At 44.1% G+C, this 22745-nt stretch overlaps 1 protein-coding gene and 1 long non-coding RNA gene across 3 annotated transcripts in view; one reads left to right on the top strand and one right to left on the bottom strand.

The window, feature by feature from the left end:
- The first annotated feature begins 10261 nt into the window (after nucleotides 1–10261).
- The window catches only part of LOC122932438, a 43468-nt gene continuing 30984 nt past the window's right edge, over nucleotides 10262–22745 (top strand). The window contains exons 1-2 of the long non-coding RNA XR_006388305.1: nucleotides 10262–10343; nucleotides 13258–13323. This is a non-coding gene — a long non-coding RNA (uncharacterized LOC122932438). The remainder of the gene's footprint in view (nucleotides 10344–13257; nucleotides 13324–22745) is intronic.
- The window catches only part of PSPH (phosphoserine phosphatase), a 36554-nt gene continuing 31363 nt past the window's right edge, over nucleotides 17555–22745 (bottom strand). Inside the window, exon 7 of one of the 2 annotated variants that reach the window (XM_044286832.1) lies at nucleotides 17555–19809. In XM_044286832.1, the coding sequence (XP_044142767.1) occupies nucleotides 19666–19809 (144 nt within the window). In that variant the 3' untranslated portion in view covers nucleotides 17555–19665. The remainder of the gene's footprint in view (nucleotides 19810–22745) is intronic. The other variant, XM_044286833.1, reaches the window with a different exon arrangement.

Below are 22745 nucleotides of genomic sequence, written 5' to 3'. Positions count from 1 at the left end.
AAGTACACCCCTCAAGGTATTCAAAACTGGGTTTACAAACTTTGTTAACCCTTTAGGTGTTCCACAAGAGTTAATGGCAGATGGAGAAACAATTTAGAAATTTCAATTTTTTTGAAAATTTTCCATTTTAACCCTTCCTTTATTACTGGAAAAAATGGGTTAACAGCCAAACAAAACTCAAAATGGGTTGCCCTGATTCTATAGTTTGCAGAAACACCCCATATATGGTCGTAAACTACTATTTGGCTAAACGGCAGGACATAGGAGGGGAACGTCATATGGTTTTTGGAAGGCAGATTTTGCTGGACTGGTTTATTTACACCATGTACCATTTCAAGCCCACTGATGCACCCCTAGAGTAGAAACTCCATAAAAGTGACCCCATCTAGGAAACTACGGGATAAGGTGGTTGTTGTTTTGGGACTATTTTAGGGGTAAATATGATTTTTGGTTGCTCTATATTACTCTTTTTTTGAGGCAATGTAACAAAAAAATTAAATTCTAAAAATGTTTCTACATTCGCTATTTAGTTTTGTGGAACACCTAAAGGGTTAACATAGTTTGTAAAGTAACTTTTGAATACCTTGAGGGGTGTAGTTTCTTACATGGGGTCACTTTTTTGGAGTTTCTAGTCTAGGCTACATCAGGGGGGCTTCTAATGAGACATGGTGTAAAAAAAAAAAAAAAAAACTGTCCATCAAAATCTGCCTTCCAGAAACCGTATGGAGTTCTCTTCGTTCTATGCCCTGCCGTGCGGCTATATAGCCATTTACGACCACATATGGGGTGTTTCTGCAAACTACAGAATCAGGGCCATAAATATTGAGTTTTGTTTGGCTGTTAACCCTTGCTTTATTACCGGCAAAAGGGATTCAAATTGAAATTTTGCCCAAAAATGGGTGTTTTGGCACCGTTTTTGTTTTATATTTTTAACACCGTTCATTCGAGGCGTTTGGTCAAAAGTTATTTTTATAGCGACGACTTTTACGCACGCGACGATGCCCAATATGTATGGCTCTCAGACTTTGGAGACACTAAGCAGGCATCCTAAAAACTGCGGCCCTCCAGATGTTGTAAAACTACAATTCCCACCATGCCCTGCTGATGGCTGTAGGTTGTCTGGGCATGCTGGGAGTTATAGTTTTACAACATCTGGAGGGCCGCAGTTTGAGGATGCCTGCTCTAAAACTAATATTTTTTGGGGGAAAAAAAATTGTTTCTGTGTCTCCAAAGTCTAAGAGCCATAGTGTTTTATGTTCTCTAGTGGACTGTTGGGGATTATAAAAATTTAGTACTCCATGGAAGTGTGATACTCCCTGAAGCAATCGATAACGCAGAGGCCCGGATGATCGGGGCACGTGTCACATTGAGTTGTGGTGTCCTTCCGTATCCCCCTCTTGTGACACACTCTGCACCTTTTTTGGGTTCGTCCCTTCTTTCCAGTATGGGGGACCACACCTGGAAAGTGTTGGCCAGGGACGATCTGGGCGCCTCCAGTTCCCGAGGTACTCCGGCCTGCTCTTTCCCGGTCCGAAAAGATCAGGTCTTTGAGGACTGCCTCATAGAATTGGAGGAATGTCCCTGTGCTGCCAGCGCTTTGGGATAGTACAAAAGAGTTGTACATGGCAACCTGCACCAAGTAGACCGCAACTTTTTTGTACCATGCCCGGGTTTTGCGCATGGCATTATATGGCTTGAGGACTTGATCAGAGAGATCAACTCCTCCCATATACCGATTGTAGTTGACGATACAATCGGGCTTGAGGACCGTTGCCGTGGTACCTCGCAGAGAGACTGGGGTGGTGCTGTTACCGTAGATTGTGGACAGCATAAGGACATCCCTCTTGTCCTTATACCTGACCAGCAACAGGTTTCCACTGGTAGGTGCACGGGTCTCACCCCTGGGGATAGGTACCTGGAGGGGGTGGGCAGGGAGGCCGCGTTGATTTTTCCGCACGGTCCCACAAGCGAACGTGGATCTGGCGGCAATGGACCTGAACAAGGGAATGCTGGTATAAAAGTTATCCACGTACAAGTGGTAACAGTTATCCAGCAGTGGGTACATAAGGTCCCACACGAGTTTCCCCGCTAACACCCAGAGTGGGGGGACATTCTGGAGGTTGAATACGGGAATCTCGCCCCTCGTACACACGAAATTTGTAAGTGTACCCTGAGGTACTCTCACAAATTTTGTATAGCTTCACGCCATACCTCGCCCGCTTTGTGGGAATATATTGGCGGAAACTGAGTCTCCCCTTGAACGCAACGAGAGACTCTTTTTTTTTTTTTTTTTTCCTAACTAACTTTTCCCTTCTTTCCCTTCCTAATGGTGCCTCTCCCTCACTGACCCTAACCTACCTGGGTGGCGATGGGTGCAGGAGGGTGATGGATGCCGATTAGGGGGACACAGGAGCTGGTGCTGGACGATGCTGCACGGTCAGGGTGCTGGACAGGAAGAGGAGGGGAGAGAGGAGCGCAGGAAGTTTGAATCTCGCGCCTCTCTCAGCTGCACCAATCAGCACCCTGGACAGCAGTGTTCAGCACCAGGGCCAGCACCGCCTCTGCAAATCCTCGCACTGTGATTGGTGGTGTGTAATCACGCCACCGATCGCAGTGTTTTTCCGGTTCATCGGGTCACAGGATACCCGAATGGACCGGAAACGCAGAAAACCGCAGGTCTGAATGGACCTGCGGTTTTCTGCGATCGTCTATACGGGGGGTCAAATGACCCCCCCCCTGCGTTGTTACGGGATGCCGGCTGAATGATTTCAGCCGGCATCCCGTTCCGATTAACCCCCGCGGCGCCGGAATCGCGAATTAACCACTTCAGCCCCGCTAGGTGAAACCCCCTTCATGACCAGAGCACTTTTTACACTTCGGCACTACACTACTTTCACCGTTTATCGCTCGGTCATGCAACTTACCATACAAATGAGTTTTACCTCCTTTTCTTCTCACTAATAGAGCTTTCATTTGGTGGTATTTCATTGCTGCTGGCATTTTTACTTTTTTTGTTATTAATCAAAATGTAACGATTTTTTTGCAAAAAAATGACATTTTTCACTTTCAGCTGTAAAATTTAGCAAAAAAAACGACATCCATATATAAATTTTTCGCCAAATTTATTGTTCTACATGTCTTTGAAAAAAAAAAAATGGTTTGGGTAAAAGTTATAGCATTTACAAACTATGGTACAAAAATGTGAATTTCCGCTTTTTGAAACAGCTCTGACTTTCTGAGCACCTGTCATGATTCCTGAGGTTCTACAATGCCCAAACAGTAGAAAACCCCCACAAATGACCCCATTTCGGAAAGTAGACACCCTAAGGTATTCGCTGATGGGCATAGTGAGTTCATAGAACTTTTTATTTTTTGTCACAAGTTAGCGGAAAATGATGATGATTTTATTTTTTTTATTTTTTCTTACAAAGTCTCATATTCCACTAACTTGCGACAAAAAATAAAAAATTCTAGGAACTCGCCATGCCCCTCACGGAATACCTTGGGGTGTCTTCTTTCCAAAATGGGGTCACTTGTGGGGTAGTTATACTGCCCTGGCAATTTAGGGGCCCAAATATGTGAGAAGAACTTTGCAATCAAAATGTGTAAAAAATGACCGGTGAAATCCAAAAGGTGCACTTTGGAATATGTGCCCCTTTGCCCACCTTGGCAGCAAAAAAGTGTGACACATCTGGTATCGCCGTACTCAGGAGAAGTTGGGGAATGTGTTTTGGGGTGTCATTTTACATATACCCATGCTGGGTGAGAGAAATATCTTGGCAAAAGACAACTTTTCCCATTTTTTTATACAAAGTTGGCATTTGACCAAGATATTTTTCTCGCCCAGCATGGGTATATGTAAAATGACACCCCAAAACACATTCCCCAACTTCTCCTGAGTACGGCGATACCAGATGTGTCACACTTTTTTGCTGCCAAGGTGGGCAAAGGGGCACATATTCCAAAGTGCACCTTTCAGATTTTGCAGGCCATTTTTTACACATTTTGATTGCAAGGTACTTCTCACACATTTGGGCCCCTAAATTGCCAGGGCAGTATAACTACGCCACAAGTGACCCCATTTTGGAAAGAAGACACCCCAAGGTATTCCATGAGGGGCACTGCGAGTTCCTAGAATTTTTTATTTTTTGTCACAAGTTAGCGGAAAATGATGATTTTTTTTTTTTTCTCTTTTTTCCTTACAAAGTCTCATATTCCACTAACTTGCGACAAAAAATAAAAAATTCTAGGAACTCGCCATGCCCCTCACGGAATACCTTGGGGTGTCTTCTTTCCAAAATGGGGTCACTTGTGGCGTAGTTATATTGCCCTGGCAATTTAGGGGCCCATATGTGTGAGAAGTACTTTGCAAATCAAAATCTGTAAAAAATGACCGGTGAAATCCGAAAGGTGCACTTTGGAATATGTGCCCCTTTGCCCACCTTGGCATCAAAGTGTACCCACATCTGGTATCGCCGTACTCAGGAGAAGTTGGGGAATGTGTTTTGGGGTGTCATTTTACATATACCCATGCTGGGTGAGAGAAATATCTTGGCAAAAGACAACTTTTCCCATTTTTTTTATACAAAGTTGGCATTTGACCAAGATATTTTTCTCACCCAGCATGGGTATATGTAAAATGACACCCCGAAACACATTCCCCAACTTCTCCTGAGTACGGCGATACCAGATGTGTGACACTTTTTTGCAGCCTAGATGCGCAAAGGGGCCCAAATTCCTTTTAGGAGGGCATTTTTAGACATTTGGATCCCAGACTTCTTCTCACGCTTTAGGGCCCCTAAAAAGCCAGGGCAGTATAAATACCCCACATGTGACCCCACTTTGGAAAGAAGACACCCCAAGGTATCCAATGAGGGGCCTGGCAAGTTCATAGAATTTTTTATTTTTTTTGCATAAGTTAGCGGAAATTGATTATTTATTTTTTTTCTCACAAAGTCTCACTTTCCGCTAACTTAGGACAAAAATTTAAATCTTTCATGGACTCAATATGCCCCTCAGCAAATACCTTGGGGTGTCTTCTTTCCAAAATGGGGTCAGTTGTGGGGTGTTTGTACTGCCCTGGCATTTGAGGGTCTCCGCAATCATTACATGTATGGCCAGCATTAGGAGTTTCTGCTATTCTCCTTATATTGAGCATACAGGTAATGAGATTTTTTTTCCGTTCAGCCTCTGGGCTGAAAGAAAAAAATGAACGGCACAGATTTCTTCATTCGCATCGATCAATGTGGATGAAAAAATCTCTGCCAAAAAAAAAAATGGAGGGGAAAGGCGTCTGCCAGGACATAGGAGCTCCGCCCTACATCCATACCCACTTAGCTCGTATGCCCTGGCAAACCAGATTTCTCCATTCACATCAATCGATGTGGATGAATAAATCATTGCCGGGATTTTTTTTTATATATATATACACAAAGTGCTTGCCAAAGCATAGGAACGCCGCCTCCTCCTCAGCTCGTATGCCTTGGCAAACGTATCTGTCACTGCAGAGGAGAAAATCCCGTCTTGCAGCGCCGCATACACCGACTTGCGTGTAATCTGACAGCAGCGCAATGCTTCTGTCAGAATGCACATCGGTGCTGCAGCTAGTCAATCGGTTGGTCCACCTGGAAGGTAAAAAAAGAAAAAAAAAAAAAGAAAAAAAGAAAAAACCAGGCCGCAACGCAATAATTTTATTAACTTTGCAACAGAACATATAAACTTTAACTTTTTTAACTGAACATTAACCTTTTTGCTTACTGGTGTGTTTTTTTTTTTTTTTTTTTTTTACCTTTATAGAACAAACCTCTCCTTCCCCATGGGTCAATGTGCAAAGCGCAAATCGCCCAAAGATGTGGCGAAGTGCGTTATGCACTTTGTCCCATGTGAAAGGAGACGTTTGCAGCAGCAGTGAGTGAATGGGCCCTAATAGCCCTGTGTGCCTATCCTGGTGAGATGATCCCTATGCTAATAGTGTACCTGTGAGTGGTACTTCCGGAAACACTCTCCAAAGCATAGGGCAGGGTGGTCCGGACAGTCAGGACAGAAATAGCGGGTGTCACGCCTTATTCCACTCCTGCTACAGACACGACATCTTTTTCGGGGTGACTGTTGGGTTGAGGTACCAGGAACGACATTGGGGAAATGTCGCTCGTGTAGACGGCTAACTACACTGGTGGTTGGGGCCACGGAACCTCCTGGATACAGGAGGTTCTCGATGATCTCTTCCTGAAATTTGAGGAAGGATCCAGTTCTCCCAGCCTTACTGTAGAGAACAAAACTATTGTACAGAGCCAATTGAATTAAATATACAGACACCTTCTTATACCAGCGTCTGGTGCGTCGGGAAACTAAATACGGAGACAACATCTGGTCATTGAAGTCGACCCCTCCCATGTGGAGGTTATAGTCGTGGACTGAGAGGGGCTTTTCAATGACACGGGTTGCTCGCTCAATTTGTATTGTCGTGTCTGCGTGAATGGAGGAGAGCATGTAAACGTCACGCTTGTCTCTCCATTTCACCGCGAGCAGTTCTTCGTTACACAGTGCGACCCTCTGCCCCCTTGCAAGACGGGTGGTAACGAGCCGTTGGGGGAAGCCCGCGCGACTAGTTCGCGCGGTACCACAGGCGCCAATCCGTTCTAGAAACAAATGCCTAAAGAGGGCCACACTTGTGTAAAAATTGTCCACATAAAGATGGTACCCCTTGCCGAATAAGGGTGACACCAAGTCCCAAACTGTCTTCCCACTGCTCCACAGGTAGTCAGGGCAACCGACCGGCTCCAGGGTCTGATCTTTTCCCTCATAGACCCGAAATTTGTGGGTATAGCCTGTGGCCCTTTCACAGAGCTTATACAATTTGACCCCATACCGGGCGCGCTTGCTTGGGATGTATTGTTTGAAGCCAAGGCGCCCGGTAAAATGCATCAGGGACTCGTCTATGCAGATGTTTTGCTCTGGGGTATAAATATCTGCAAATTTCTGGTTGAAATGGTCTATGAGGGGCCGAATTTTGTGGAGCCGGTCAAATGCAGGGTGGCCCCTGGGACGGGAGGCGGTGTTGTCACTAAAGTGCAGGAACCGCAGGATGGCCTCAAAACGTGCCCTGGACATGGCAGCAGAGAACATGGGCATGTGATGAATCGGGTTCGTGGACCAATATGACCGCAATTCATGCTTTTTTGTCAGGCCCATGTTGAGGAGGAGGCCCAGAAAAGTTTTAAGTTCGGAAACTTGGACTGGTTTCCACCGGAAAGGCTGGGCATAAAAGCTTCCCGGGTTAGCGGTGATAAATTGTGTGGCATACCTGTTTGTTTCGGCCACAACTATGTCTAAGAGCTCCGCAGTCAAGAACAGCTCAAAAAATCCCAGGGCCGAACCGATCTGAGCCATCTCAACCCGAACTCCAGACTGGGCAGTGAAAGGGAAAACTACAGGTGCGGCTGAAGTTGGGGACTGCCAATCAGGGTTTGCCAGCACCTCTGGGATTCTAGGGGCTCTACGGGCACGTCTTTGCGGTGGCTGCGACGGGGTCACTACTGCACGTGCCACCGTACCAGCTTCAACTGCCCTTCTGGTGCTCGCTACTTCACCAGGTTGTACGGCAGTGCTGGTACTAGGTCCAGGGAGGGCTGGGCTGCTGGTGTATGCCTCACCACGTAATCCGACAGCACCAGCCCCACTCTGCTGCTCTTGAAGCGGATCCTGCGCAACCTGCGGTCTAGCGACACGGGGCCGGGTACGCCTGGTGGTATCAGGGACCTCAGCCTCCTCGTCCGAACTTTGGGTCAGAGAGCCACTGCTTTCTACAGGTTCGTATTCTGACCCGCTGGATTCATCAGATGAGGGTTCCCACTCCTCATCCGACTGGGTCAGAAGCCTGTAGGCCTCTTCAGAGGAATACCCCCTGTTAGACATGTGGGCAACTAAATTTAGGGGTATTCCCTGAGACTACCCAAGAAAAAAAAAGCAAGCCTGTCTTACAAAGGGGAGGCTAGCGAAGTACCGGAGGCCGCTGCGGTTGATAAAAAATATCAAAACTGATTTTTTTATCGCCGCAGTGCGTGTAAAGTGAATGTGCAGTGATCAAAAAAAAAATTTTTTTTGTCACTGCGGTGGGGCGGGTGTGGGTGAACGCACGTGTGGGCGACCGATCAGGCCTGATCGGGCAAACACTGCGTTTTGGGTGGAGGGCGAACTAAAGTGACACTAATACAATTATAGATCTGACCGTGATCAGTTTTGATCACTTCCAGATACTATAAAAGTACAAATGCTGATTAGCGATACGCTAATCAGCGAATAACGGACTGCGGTGCGGTGGGCTGGGCGCTAACTGATCGCTAACTACCTAACCAAGGGACCTAAACTATACCTAAAACCTAACGGTCAATAACAGTGAAAAAAAAAAGTGACAGTTTGCACTGATCACTTTTTTCTTTTCACTTGTGATTGACAGGGGTGATCAAAGGGTTAATTGGGGTTCAGGGGGGTGATCAGGGGCTATAGTGTAGTGTTTGGTGTACTCACTGTGAAGCCTGCTCCTCTGCTGGATCCAACCGACGAAAAGAACCAGCAGAGGAGCAGGCAGCCATATAACAGATCATATTTACTAATATGATCTGCTATCTGGCACTTTGATTGGATTTTTTAAAAATCAGCAACCTGCCAGCCACGATCATTGGCTGGCAGGTTGCTGACGAAATACTTCTGTGCGAAATGCCGGCGCGAACTGCGCATGCGCGCGCGCATAGTCGCGTCATCTCGCGTCTCGCGAGATGACGCGTATATGCGTGACTGTGCGCAGCGCTGCCACCTCCGGAACGCACATGTGCGTTAGGCAGTCCGGAGGTGGTTAAAGCCATGACGTACCGGTACGTCATGGGTCCTTAAGGATTCGGGATCCATGCCGTACCGGTACGTCATGGGTTCCTAAGGGGTTAAACAGGTGTGAAAATTCAGGAGTGAGTTTAACCCCTAAGAATGTTATTGAGTGAGAGATCCACTGAAAAGAGGTGAGATTCTTTAGTTCATTTAACTACGTTGTGGGGATAGACACATTTAAAACCGTAGATTTAGAGATATATTAACTGAGAAATTGGAGAGTTCATGGAATGTCTGGAGGGTTGACACAATGGCTGGGAACGCAATTTTTGGATTTGTAATCAATAACAAAACATCTGCAAAGGCAGCAGTTTTGTGAGTTGTGTCTCCCACCGACATACCCTTGATGTCTATGTTTTGTCTGAATGACTGTAAAAGGGTTTCAATTACTAGGACAAATAGTAATGGTGACAGAGGGCAGCCTTGCCTTGTGCCGTTTGTTATGGGGAACCTTGGGGAGAGGGTACCATTAACTAGGATGCGTGCCGTGGGTTCTTTGTACATAGCCATGACTCCCGCTATGAAGGTGTCCGGAATGCCGAATTTGGCCATAGCCTGTGACATAAATAGCCAGTCTACCCTATCGAAGGCCTTCTCGGCGTCCATACTGAGAATGGCCAACAGTGTTTCCTTTTTATTGGCAATTTGCATGAGTTGAATAACTCTGATTATATTGTTTTTTCCTTCTCTACTAGGGATGAATCCTACTTGCTCTGCCGAAATAAGATCTGGTAAAAACACTTTTAACCTATTAGCTAGCAGCTTAGCGTATAATTTTAAGTCGTTGTTTAAAAGGGAAATTGGTCTGTAATTCGAGCAGAGTGTATGGTCTTTGTTAGGTTTGGGGATTATAGTGATCTGTGCCGATAGCATATCACTGGAAAAGGCTAAGCCTTCCCGTGCCTTATTGCACACATGTAATAATCTGGGTAAAAGTACTTCTTTGAAGGTAGAATAATAAATGACTGGTAGACCATCAGGGCCAGGGCTCTTATGGAGGGGAGAGTTTTTTAAAGCTGTTTGCAGTTCTGTCAACGTGAAAGGGGAGTTTAGCTTGGTTATTTGGTCCTTCGACAGGGAGGGTATGTCCAATGTACTCAGCCACGATTGTATGTTAGGTTTCCTCACATTTGTCTGGTCGGGGGTTACATCACCTCTTAGATTGGATAACTGTTTATAGTACATGCAAAATTGTTCTGCTATTAAATCTGTCTTATGGACTAGCTGCGAATTTTGAGATTTGAGAATACCAGATATATAGGACGCTGCTTTTCTTTTTTTAAGGTGGGAAAATATTATCTTTGAAGCTTTATTGCCATGAGCATAGTATTTATATTGTGTTGAGAGGAAGAGTTAGCATTTAATATGTTTTTTTTTATTCAGATCTCAGGGTCTCCAGGAGTGCCAAAGTATTCGTATCCAACGATCTTCTATGATACTTTTCCAACCTGGAAATTTCCAAGGTAAATTCTGTAATTCTTTTCTGTTTTTGTTTTTTTACATACACGCCAAGAGCTATCAAATGACCTCTAATAGTTTTATGGGCATCCCAGAGTGTCATTGGGGATATATCTGTAGACTCATTAAACCGGAAGTATTCCTCTATCAGACCAGTTAACTTTTCTATGTGAGGGCTACTCAAAAGAGTCTCATTGAGCCTCCATCTAAATTCTGCCTTAGGCATATTAGGTATGGTGAAGGAGATGATAACTGGAGCGTGATCCGATAGAAGAATACTCCTAATCTTTGAAGAGACACAATTGCTAATAAATTGGTATGACTGGTGGGCTGTTGAATAATAGGTATAATCCTTTTCATTAGAGTGCATTGCCCTCCAGATATCTACTAATCCAAATTGGGACAGGGATGTGTTTATTTTACCTAGAGCTATCTTTGACAGTGCAGATACCCCCGATGATGCATCTAAATTAGGTACCAAGGCGATATTAAAATTGCCTCCTAAAAAGGCTATTCCTTCTGTGAAGTCTCCAAATTTATTGATGGCTTCCATGAGCCAGGTAGCTTGCCCAGTGTTGGGCGCATATATATTACCAAAAGTGAACAGTTGTGGGCCTATTGAACCGTTCACAAAAATAAACCTAACAATCTCATCTTTTAGCGTATCATGGTGTAAGAATAAGGTATTCTTGTGAAAGGCAATACTAACCCCTTTAGACACAGACGTGGGGGAGGGGTTGTGGAACCATTGATTATAAAGTAGATGAGACAACCTAGGAATATGGTTTGCTCGAAAATGAGTTTCCTGTAACAGGGCTACCTGTGCTTTTAACTTGTGTAAGTGCTGACAGATTTGACTCCTCTTGATTGGGGCATTCATCCCCTTAACATTAAACGTACATATGTGTAGATTAGTCATATTCGGTCAAGTATTTGAGTAGTGAGTTTTGCCATACCTGATCCAGTAAAGAATGGATTAGTCCGACCTGCGAGTAAGTGAAGGTGGGGGTTGGGGAAGGGAAGTACCCTACAATAAAGAATAGAGGGTATGGAAAACAATAATAACAAATCAACCGGGTACAGTTCTTAACAAAAAAGAACAAACTATTAGTAATCATACGTGAATGGGGGAGATGTCAGACTTGAACGACCATAAGCCCCCTTGAGCTTGCTATCTTGGGAAAATAGATATTACTATATTAAACTCTATAATAAGAAAGATCTGAAGGACAACAATAGCAGAGTCAGGAAGAGAGGGGCACCCCGGGAGGAGACATATTCGCCGGAGTTTAAGAGCGAGAAACAGGCCGCCCTCTTCATCCCGGACACTAGATGGTGCTCTATGACCACATAACCTCAGTTTTGCAATGGCTCATGTGAATATTGCACGCCATTGTCCTAACACGGTCGCAGACTGATAGTTACAGCAGTGGGGAAGAGCAACACATCAAAAAGAAGGCAAGTGTAGAGATAATAAACCAGCAATAAAATAGACATTACAGATAAAAGGGACAGTGTAAAAAAAAAAAAAAAAAAAAGGAAACATGTATAACACAGAGGGTTAATGTCACCACCAGACATCTGAGAAGCTCTGTCAGACGTTCTTCAGAACCTCCTGCTTGAGGTTCCTTTTTGTTTTGCTTTCGTTTTCTCATCTCGTTAGCCTCTCTCAGCTGTCATGTAGTTGCACTGATTGCATCCCTTTAAATCCCTTCCCATACTGCATCACTTTGCGGTTTATACAACTTCCTGGAGTGTGTGCATGCTGAATGCTACTACTGAGTCTTCTACCGATAAGTTTTGTTCATTCATTTCTGTTTTCCTGTTTGCTGGATCCCAGGTGACCCTGACTCCCTCCGTATCAAGTGTAGGGAGCCGGTGGTAGTGTCCCCTCACTATTATAGGGTGTTCAGGTGTTATACAGTCGAGGAACGAGGATATGCAATCATCTACCATTGAGATTTTTGCATAGGCTGAGCAGTTAGGGAGAGAGCCAGGTCTGTTGCAGGGCTTACCCTTTGGTTCCTTAGTTTTGGATCCAGTCAGTCGGATCTTCATTTTGTGTCTTCTAGTTTTCTGTACACCTTCCGTGACAGTTAATTCGCATATGCATGTCTCACATTAGTACGTTACCCCTTAATAAGGCAGCAGAAGGTCCAGCGACTCTGCCTATTAACTAAAGACCCACTCCTGTGGTTTCCCTTTTCATTTGGCATTATGGCAGGGGATCCTCTTGGATCTTAGTTGCTTTGTGTTAACTACCTGCCAGGTGTCCTTATCAGGTAATGGTGCTATATCCGACACATTCTGTGCTGGGCACTAGTCCGGAATGTCCACCGGCTTCTGACTACCTGTTTGCGGAGTGGCGTGTTAATCAGAAGTCCGAACGGATGTAGCCAGCAGTATGTCAGTTTCTTCTGATGTAGAACTTCTAGGAGCGGTTTAAGGTGTCTTCTTTATTTCAGGGTCATAGGTGATAAGTCCTGGTATAGTGCTACTGTAGAACCCTCGATTTCTGCTGTTTTGTTTCCTCCTGCGGCGGTCACGATTCTCTCCTTCACCGCAAAATTAGTCATGTGGGGGTCTAGTGGTCTTGGTAATGGCCGGAGAGCTCTGTGGATCCTGTCCATTTCAAAGAGTTCTGTTTGGCTGTCTGGTATGAGACGGATGAAAAACGGAGTAACCTCATGTGGCAGGGATTCCTGTGGCACTGATTCCGGTAGGCCTTTCAGCCTTATGTTATTGTGGCTCCCCCTGTTAGCTTTATCTTCTATCAAGGAATACAAAAATAGTTAATATGGGCTTGCCCGTTATCCAGATTGTGGGACACTTGGCCGCTGAATTCTGTAATGATATTCTGCACGGCTTCTATCTCATCCACCCTGGCATTTAACTGTCTCATATCCTTCTTTATTTCAGAGAGAGCTTGCCCGATTGGGTCCAGCGCCTCGTGTAGCAGATCTTTCATGAACGCCCTGGAGAGAGGTAAGTCATCAGCCACACTGGGTTGTTCCTGTTCACTGTCTCCTTCTCCCCTCGAATCAGCATCTCTGTCCTCCGCTGGGTTCGCAAGGCGCCCCGGCCCCATCTTGGATTCAGACCGTATGTCTGTTCTCCGGACAAACCTGTCCAAATCGCTTTGATTAGCAGTTTTCAGTCTCCCTAGGTTTTCTTTAGGTCTTTCTTTGGTTGAGCTTTCCCATTTTGAGGCTGTTAGAATAGCTTTAAAATGCTCTAGAGGACTCGGTCAGCGACGGAGCTCTTCACCCAGCCTGCATCCGGCTCGGCCACTAGACTCCGCCCCCCAAGACTGACCTAATTTTGGAAACTACACATCCAATTTTGTTTTTAAAGAGGTGCTGTTATCACCGTGGACCAGCAGGCATTTCAAAAAATTTAGAAACCCTTGCCTGCGAAAATGAATTTTTTTTTTTTTTTTCCAAGAACATGTCGCTTTAGGCCCATGTTTTTCATTTTTACAATGGGTAACGGGAGAAAATCACCCCATAATTTGTTACTCATTTTCTCCTGAATACAGCAATGCCTTCTATGTGGTTGTAAAATGGTGTAAGGGCACACAGCAGAGTTCAAATGTGCATTTCAGGGCTAGTTTGGTGATTTACACAATATTCACTGCCAACTTCAGAGGCTATGAAGGTTAAATAAAAGAAAGAAACCCCAAAAATTGACCCCATTTTAGAAATCACACCCCTCAGAGTTTACCAAGGAGTAGTGAACATTTTAACCCCACAGGTGTTTTGATCGCTCAATAAATGTAACCAAAAAATGGCTGTTGGCACAGTTTTTATTTCTTAGTTTTTTTATGGCGTTCACCTGACAGGATAGATCATGTGATATTTTTATAGAACTATTACTGGCTGTATTATCCGGCCAGCACCCACCACATATAGAGCAGGCTAAACTCCTGAAGTGAATGGGAGCAGTGCCGGAGTAAGTGGACAAAGCAGTGCTTAACCTCCCCCCAAAAATTGTATATAAATTGATCAAAACGTCATGCACACTTAAACATCAATAAAATCCACAGATCGTCCTGCAAAAAAATGAGCCCTCACACACGTGCATCCGACATAATACTAAAAAGTTATGGGGATCAGAATATGGCGATGAACAGAAAAAAAAATACATTTTTCCACTTTTTTTTTTCCAGTATTAACCTTGAGAATGACGGTAACAGGTCAGTTTTTTTGCATACGGAATGCTATGAAAACAAAACCTGTAGCCTTTTTTTTTTTCCCAAATCCACCGCATTTGGATTTTTTCCAGCTTCCCAATAAATTGTATGCAATATTAAATGGTGCCATTAGAAAGTACAACTTAGGCTGGATTCACACGTCCGTGTGATACCGGCCTGGATTTCTTCTGAGTGCAGGAGCGCATAGCGTCCTTGGCTGCTATGACGGCGTGCGCTTCCTGCTGCCACCGCTGTACAGTGGTAGATATATAGATCATACCAGCGTATTACTGTACTGCGGCGGCAGCAGGAAGCGCATGGCGTCATAGCAAACAAGGACGCCATGCGCTCCTGCACTCAGAAGAAATCCAGGCCGGTATCCCACGGACTCGCAGCAAGGCACCTAGCCAAGTGTTGGCTCTGGGAAGGCAGAGAGTAAAAAATGAAATAGCAAAAATGGAAAACTGCCTTGTCAGGAAGGGGTTAATACTGTGGATGTCACCAACGGGTTGTTGGCTAACCTGGTGCACCCACATTACCGTGTGACAAAGCGTTATCGCTGTAATTCGAACACAATGCATCCTGCTGGGAACTGGTTTTGAAGCTTGTCCAGTGTAGAAGGCACACTCAGTGTGTGAGTGCGAGTTCCCGTTATGGACACTGCTCATTTCTCAGGAGAGCACAGCATTAGGCTACATGTACACGACCGTATGTGTTTTGCAGTCCGCAAAAAAAAAAAAAAAAACGGATGACATCCGTATGCCATCAGTTTCTTTTGCGGATCCATTGCAACAATGCCTAAAATGGACAAGAATAGGACATGTTCTATTTTTTTTGCGGCGCTAAGGAACAGCACACCGTGCGCTGTCCGCATTTTTTGCGGACCCATTGAAATGAATGGGTCAGCATCCTATCTACAAAAAAAACGGAACGGACACGGAAACAAACAACGTTTGTGTGCATGAGGCCTTATACGGATTTATAATAGTGTGTGTCAGTCCAACCTTGCATCTCCTGGATTATAGTGACTGCAATATGTCGGTACAGTTCAGTAGATTCAAGGACTGGCAGAGACACAAAGCATGATCAATCATTATAATCCACACGCAGCGTGCCTCCTGCACTGAAATTACTCGAAGTCTGCTGTCACACGACCGCAGCTGCAAACCGTATATTATTGCCTGGATTTTATGTACTGGAATCCGCTACTCTTGTTAATGAATAGGGATATTCACATAGGTGATTAATTTACATAAAAAATATATATATATATATCACTGAAAAAGAATATCTCGCAGACAGTTGCTATAACAATACCAATATCACTGAGGGCAAATTCCCCCAAAAATAGGACGTTGCCCTCAGAAATAACTGACCCCAGTATTTGTCCTAGTTTTGTGCGTATCTGCAGATACTGGGGTCCTAGGATTGAATCTGACCAAAGACAACATCTGCATGGAGACTATGTTCTCCCCGTGTTTGGAGTCTGGGAGGAAACCCCCCCAAAGACATTTCCATATGCTTGTTTAATAGCGCCAAAGGGTGCTTTCACATGTACTTGTTTAGAGGCATTTTTTATATTATATGTATTTTGGTGCATTGTTTGCTGCAAAAATGCCAGCTCCAGATGTTAGCTGAAGGTCTGTGTTTAAAAAATAAAATAAAATGCAGCATGCTGTAAGATTTGACTTCTGTTTTTCCAAGCATTTTGAGACTTCAATGGATCCGCAAAAAAAAATAAAAAAAATAGAACATATATTATTGTCCGCATTACGGACAAGGATAGGACTGTGCTATAAGGGGCTAGCTGTTCCATTCCACACAATACGGAATGCACACAGATGTCATCCGTATTTTTTGCGTATTTTGTTAGCTGAAGGTTTCTGGGAAGTATGACAGCATTAAAAAATGCTAGTGGGCAAACACACAGGTCTCATGCACACGACCATATTTTTGGTCTGTCTGACCTTGTGGATCGCACACGGACCCATTAATTTCTGTGGGTCTGCAAGCAAATTGACACCGCACGGAAGTCATCCGCGTGCTGTCCGCATCTGTCTGTCTGTCCCAGAAATTATAGAACATGTCCTATTCTTGTCCATTTTGCAGACAAGAATAGCCATTTCTATAAATGGTAGAGAGAAAAACGTGGTTTGCACACGGAAGATATCTGTATTTTGCAGAGTCGAAATTTGCGGACCTCAAAACAGATACGGTTGTGTGTAGGAGGCCTTAGGGAGATTTATCAAAACTGGTGCAAAGGGAAACTGACTTAAAGGGGTATTTCCATCTCAGACAATGGGGGCATATGGCTACCTTGTAAAAGCAGCATGCGCAGCTGCCCTCCATTCATATGGGGCCGCCGAAAATAGCAGAGCGCTGGCTCAGTTATTTCCGTCGGCCCAATAGAAATTAATGGGAGCGGTGTCCATGCGAGTGTGGTGCGCTCCAATTCACTTCTATGGGAGAGTGCTTGGTGGTGGCCGGACCCGGAGAAAACGCCACCTTCCCAGCTCCATTCTCTATTTAGGTGCGGGTCCCAGTGGTGGGACACGCATCTATCAGACAACAGGGGCATATCCTAGTGATATGCCCCTATTGTCGGAGATAGGAAAAACATGTTTACCCCTGAAAAATTTTCAACCGTTTTCAAACCAGCATCTGGATTTGAATTCATTTGTAATTGCATGTAATTAAAAATTCAGCATAGCCACTGAGTTATTCGATAAAACGTATCTCTATAGTGCCACCAGCTCTTTGTTCTTTTTTTTTATTTCCTTGTTCTGCTCCAATTCACTTCTATGGCCGCACATGCTCAGTTTCATCCCTCAACCACCTCCTGAGCTGTGATGGGGAGAGCATGGACACAACCTCCTGAGCTGTGATGGGGAGAGCATGGACACAACCTCCTGAGCTGTGATGGGGAGAGCATGGACACAACCTCCTGAGCTGCCAGCTTAATATAAATCTAACAGAGCAATGAATGGGGAGATCTCTGGATCCATGTGAGGTACAGGGCTAGTTCTAGCTTTGTTAGAAAGTGATCGTCATGTCCTATATATTTTTTATTTGTTACATTAGTCATGGGACAACCTCTTTAACTGTCCAAAGCAACCAATCCGATCAATAGTTTCATTTCCCCAAGCAGCTCTGCAAAATGACAGGTGGAAACCAATTGGCTGTTATGAGCAACTAAGTTAGTTTTTCTTTGTTTAAGTTTTGATAAATCTCCCATCCTGCAAAATATACCCAGAAAAAACGTAGTAACACAGGTGGGAAAAAAAAAATGCATGCGCTCATTCTTAGTGCATTCAGATATTCTGCCATAACAAACCATTTACAATTCCATTTTTCTATTGAGCCTCATCTGAGACACTCCATTGATGAAGAACGCTGTAGTAATTCACTATATACTCGATATCATAATAACTTGACAGTTTTATGATTAACCAAAAAGATTCCCAAAATTTAAGAATAATTATTATTTTTTTATCAATAGAATTGTATAAATTATTGGAATGTTGATGGCAACTTTAAGGCTTCTTTTACACTGGCATTAGGCTTGTCCGGCCACCTCTTGGCATGTTTGCCGTGCTGCAGCCGCATCTCCCGCCGGTCCACATTATGGTGAATGAGGCCAGGGCAGACTTCCAGCAGCACACTCATGCAAACGTTAGTATAGATCCGGCAGGCTGTTCCTCTGCCGGACAATCCTAATGCCAGTCTGAAAAAGGCCTAAAAGAGGTTTTCCAGGAGTAGAATATTGATGACCTATCAATATCTATAGAAGGGAAAATAAAAGAAGTTAGTTAATTCAACCACTCAAGGATCTGGAATAAACCCCAGAGTGTGTGAAAGTAGGCGCCGCTAGTGGTGGTACAGAGTGGTATAGTAGGTCAGAGTAGCGCAAGGAAGGCAGCTAAAGAAGTGTCCAATGAAGGCACTCTATGCAAAAATGAGATACACAAGGGAGAAGGTCAATTGAAAAGGAGTTCAACTGACCAAGGGAAATGGAGAAACGTACGAAAGCGCCAATCCAAGCTGAGAGTAGGTGGAGAATGTACTGTCTCAGTGGTACACAAAATAAAGGGTAGATTAAAACAGACAATGGTCACTTCCAGCAACAGCAGGAGATTAAAAACACGAGGTTAAAGACAAGAGATAAAAGCATGAGATAAAATGGATGGGAAACATCCAGTGAGGCACTTACTTCACTGGGGGGTAGTCAGCAGGATAAGCACGACACCTGGGACGGGTCCCCCCTGGCCAGGATCGTTTGTAGAATCACAGTGAATGATGGCAGCGAGGCACAGCGCTTCTGATCAAATCACCTTTAAATGTACAATATATGGCTCAACGCGTTTCGGGGGATCAAGGTTTCCCCTTTATCAGGAGCAAGTAAAATACAGGCGCTTTCGTACGTTTCTCCATTTGCCTTGGTCAGTTGAACTCCTTTCAATTGACCTTCTCCCTTGTGCATCTCACTATCAATATCTAGTAGGCGAGGACCCAACATGCAGCACTGTCACTGATGAAGGGTTTGAAGAGGCTTCAGTGTTCTCATAGCATACCAAGCGAAATGCCGTACATTACATTGAACCGAGCTGCACACAGGCCATGTGAACAATAAATGTGACATCACTGCCCTAGGAAGAGGCCACAGAGCTCACTAGAGTGCGATAGCTTCTTCAAATAGCTGATCAGTGGGGGTGTCGGAAGTAGGAACCTCCACCAATGAGATATTGATGACCTAATCAATATTGTACTCCTGGAAAACCCCTTTAAAGCACCCAAGTCAAAAAGGTGCAGGAAGCAGATAACATTTCCTCACTACATACAGCAATCCAGGTAGCCAATTCATGGATCCCAGTGAGTAGGACTTGGAAGAATGGGATATTAAGCTTAGCTCCAGCCATACCTTCTTGTTTAGGGTGGAGTTTTGCTTTAAAACGGATAGCTGGTCAGATGGTCATACCATGACAGCATGCTCAGTGTTAACTGTCAGACTAGACCATACCTGTTACATATTACTATAAGGACTATCTATCATCCATATCCATTTCCTTCTGTCTTTCAGCAGTGTACAGACCACACTGCAATTTGAAGAAAATCCTATACTAAGCGGGAGCATATTGTTAGTCAATTATTTCATTGTGGTTCATTTTGATGCTGTTATTGTCCAGTTCCCTCAAGAGCTCCTCGAAGTCTGTAATGTACCACTTGGCCTTTTCCCTTACTTGTTGTCTGATAACATTTCCTCCAAATCCAATGAAACCGTCCTGAAACGAGAAACCACTTAATAAATACATGCATCACATGGAGATGTGGGGGTTTCACATATCAAACCATTAGCTTCAACAGACCATCCAGGATCCTACATGAAGCACACTTGTGCCCATAACGTGCATCCACTACACAAGACCCAACATAATGGATGGTCTGATAAAAGGTATTTATACAAAAAAAAATTACCCAGCCTATATGACATTATCCCACTGCAAGTGCATCCAAGAGTGCCATGTATCCTTCTTGAAGATGCAGGGAAATTGGAGGATTTCTCTTTGTGGAGCTGGTGAAGAATTTCAGATTATCAATCTGATACAAAATAGTTTATTGGTGCAGAGACAGCTACACTTTAAAGACCAAGCAGGTCTTCTTATCAATAAAATTATATAAAAAAATATAATACATACACACACACACAGTACAGGCCAAAAGTTTGGACACCCCTCATTCAAAGAGTTTTCTTTATTTTCATGACTTTTCATCCTCACCTGAGGACTAGGTCAAAAGTGTGAAACAACTGAAAAGGTGTCATATTCTAGGTTCTTCAAAGTAGCCACCTTTTGCTTTGATTACTGCTTTGCACACTCTTGGCATTCTCTTGATGAGCTTCAAGAGGTTGTCACCTGAAATGGTCTTCCAACAGTCTTGAAGGAGTTCCCAGAGATGCTTAGCACTTGTTGGCCCTTTTGCCTGCACTCTGCGGTCCAGCTCACCCCAAACCATCTCGATTGGGTTCAGGTCCAGCGACTGTGGAGGCCAGGTCATCTGGCGCAGCTCCCCATCAGTCTCCTTCATGGTCAAATAGCCCTTACACAGCCGCTGCAAGATGCTGTGGTAGCCATGCTGGTTCAGTATGCCTTCAATTTTGAATAAATCCCCAACAGTATCACCAGCAAAGCACCCCCACACCATCACACCTCCTCCTCCTCCATGCTTCACGGTGGGAACCAGGCATGTAGAGTCCATCCGTTCACCTTTTCTGCGTCGCACAAAGACACGGTGGTTGGAACCAAAGATCTCAAATTTGGACTCATCAGACAAAAGCACAGATTTCCACTGGTCTAATGTCCATTGTGTTCTTTAGCCCAAACAAGTCTCTTCTGCTTGTTGCCTGTCCTTACAATGGTTTCCTAGCAGATATTCTAACATGAAGGCCTGATTCACACAGTCTCCTCTTAACAGTTGTTCTAGAGATGTGTCTGCTGCTAGAACTCTGTGTGGCATTGACCTGGTCTTTAATCTGAGCTGCTGTTAACCTGCAATTTCTGAGGCTGGTGACTCGGATGAACTTATCCTCCGCAGCAGAGGTGACTCTCGGTCATCCTTTCCTGGGGTGGTCCGGATGTGAGACAGTTTGTTTGTAGTGCTTGATGGTTTTTGTGACTGCACTTGGGGACACTTTCAAAGTTTTCCCAATTTTTCGGGCTGACTGACCTTCATTTCTTAAAGTAATGATGGCCACTCGTTTTTCTTTACTTAGAATTTGTATTATGGCAAGAAAAAAGCAGCTAACAGTCTATTCAGTAGGACTATCAGCTGTGTATCCACCTGACTTCTCCACAACGCAACTGATGGTCCCAACCCCATTTATAAGGAAAGAAATCCCACTTATTAAACCTGACAGGGCACACCTGCGAAGTGAAAACCATTTCAGGTGACTACCTCTTGAAGCTCATCAAGAGAATGCCAAGAGTGTGCAAAGCAGTAATCAAAGCAAAAAGGTGGCTACTTTGAAGAACCTAGAATATGACATTTTCAGTTGTTTCACACTTTTTTGTTATGTATATAATTCCAGATGTGTTAATTCATAGTTTTGATGCCTTCAGTGTGAATCTACAATTTTCATAGTCATGAAAATAAAGAAAACTCTTTGAATGAGAAGGTGTGTCCAAACTTTTGGTCTGTACTGTTTATATATATATATCTCAAGTTTGTCTGTTCTTTATGAGCAACCAAACGACTGGACCGATCTTCACCAAATTTGGCACACAGGTACATCAGGTGTCTCAGCTCTCTAGGAGGTACCATTCCTGGGAGATTCCCCCCCAAAAAATGACCCACATTAGCCAATACAAGCCTGCAAGTCTCTCTCTTCAAACCCCATCTGCCATAAACACAGTTTTACTCCAGGTTTCCAAAACAGCCCAGACATTTTTCTTTACGGCTTAAAGGGGTGGGCACAGTGGAAGTCACTTATTAAAAGGGGCGGGTGCTATGAAGGTCCCTGTTAAAGGTGCAGCCACTGTTAAAGGGAACCTGTCACCAGGATTTGGGGTATAGAGCTGAGGACATGGGTTGCTAGATTACCACTAGCACATCGGCAATACCCAGTCCCCATAGCTCTCTGTGCTTTTATTGTGTAAAAAAACGATTTGATACATATGCAAATTAACATAAAAGAGTCATATCTTACTTGTGTGACCAGAGAAGAGTCAGAGCTTGAAAATATGACTTCTCAGGTTAATTTGCATATGTATCAAATCAGTTTTTTTACACAATAAAAGCACACAGAGCTATGGGGACTGGGTACGGATGTGCTAGTGGCCATCTAGCAACTCATGTCCTCAGCTCTATACCCAAAATCCCGGTGACAGGTTCCCTTTAAAAGGGGCAGTCATTGTAAAGGTCACTGTGAAAGTCACTGTTAAAGCTGCAGTTACTGTTAAAGGGGTGGCCACTATGGAGGTCACTGTTATGGGGGAAACTCAATATCTTTTCACAACACACGGAAACATAAGATTAAATAGATGAAATTTACCCGTGCGAAGCCGGGTCCTTCTTCTAGAAATTATGTGCAAAATCCTGATGAAGAGACCTGTTTGGTCTTAAAATACGTAGATGTCTGTGCACCAATAAATTTTATTGTACCAGACTGATCATCTGAAATTCTTCAGAGAGATCCTTCATTTTCCCTGTATGTTCCAGTATT

This window comes from Bufo gargarizans, chromosome 3, assembly GCF_014858855.1.
Source record: "Bufo gargarizans isolate SCDJY-AF-19 chromosome 3, ASM1485885v1, whole genome shotgun sequence".
Lineage (NCBI taxonomy): Eukaryota > Metazoa > Chordata > Amphibia > Anura > Bufonidae > Bufo > Bufo gargarizans.
The sequence above is the reverse complement of the archived record's forward strand: the minus strand, read 5'-3'. Positions and strand labels throughout refer to the sequence as shown.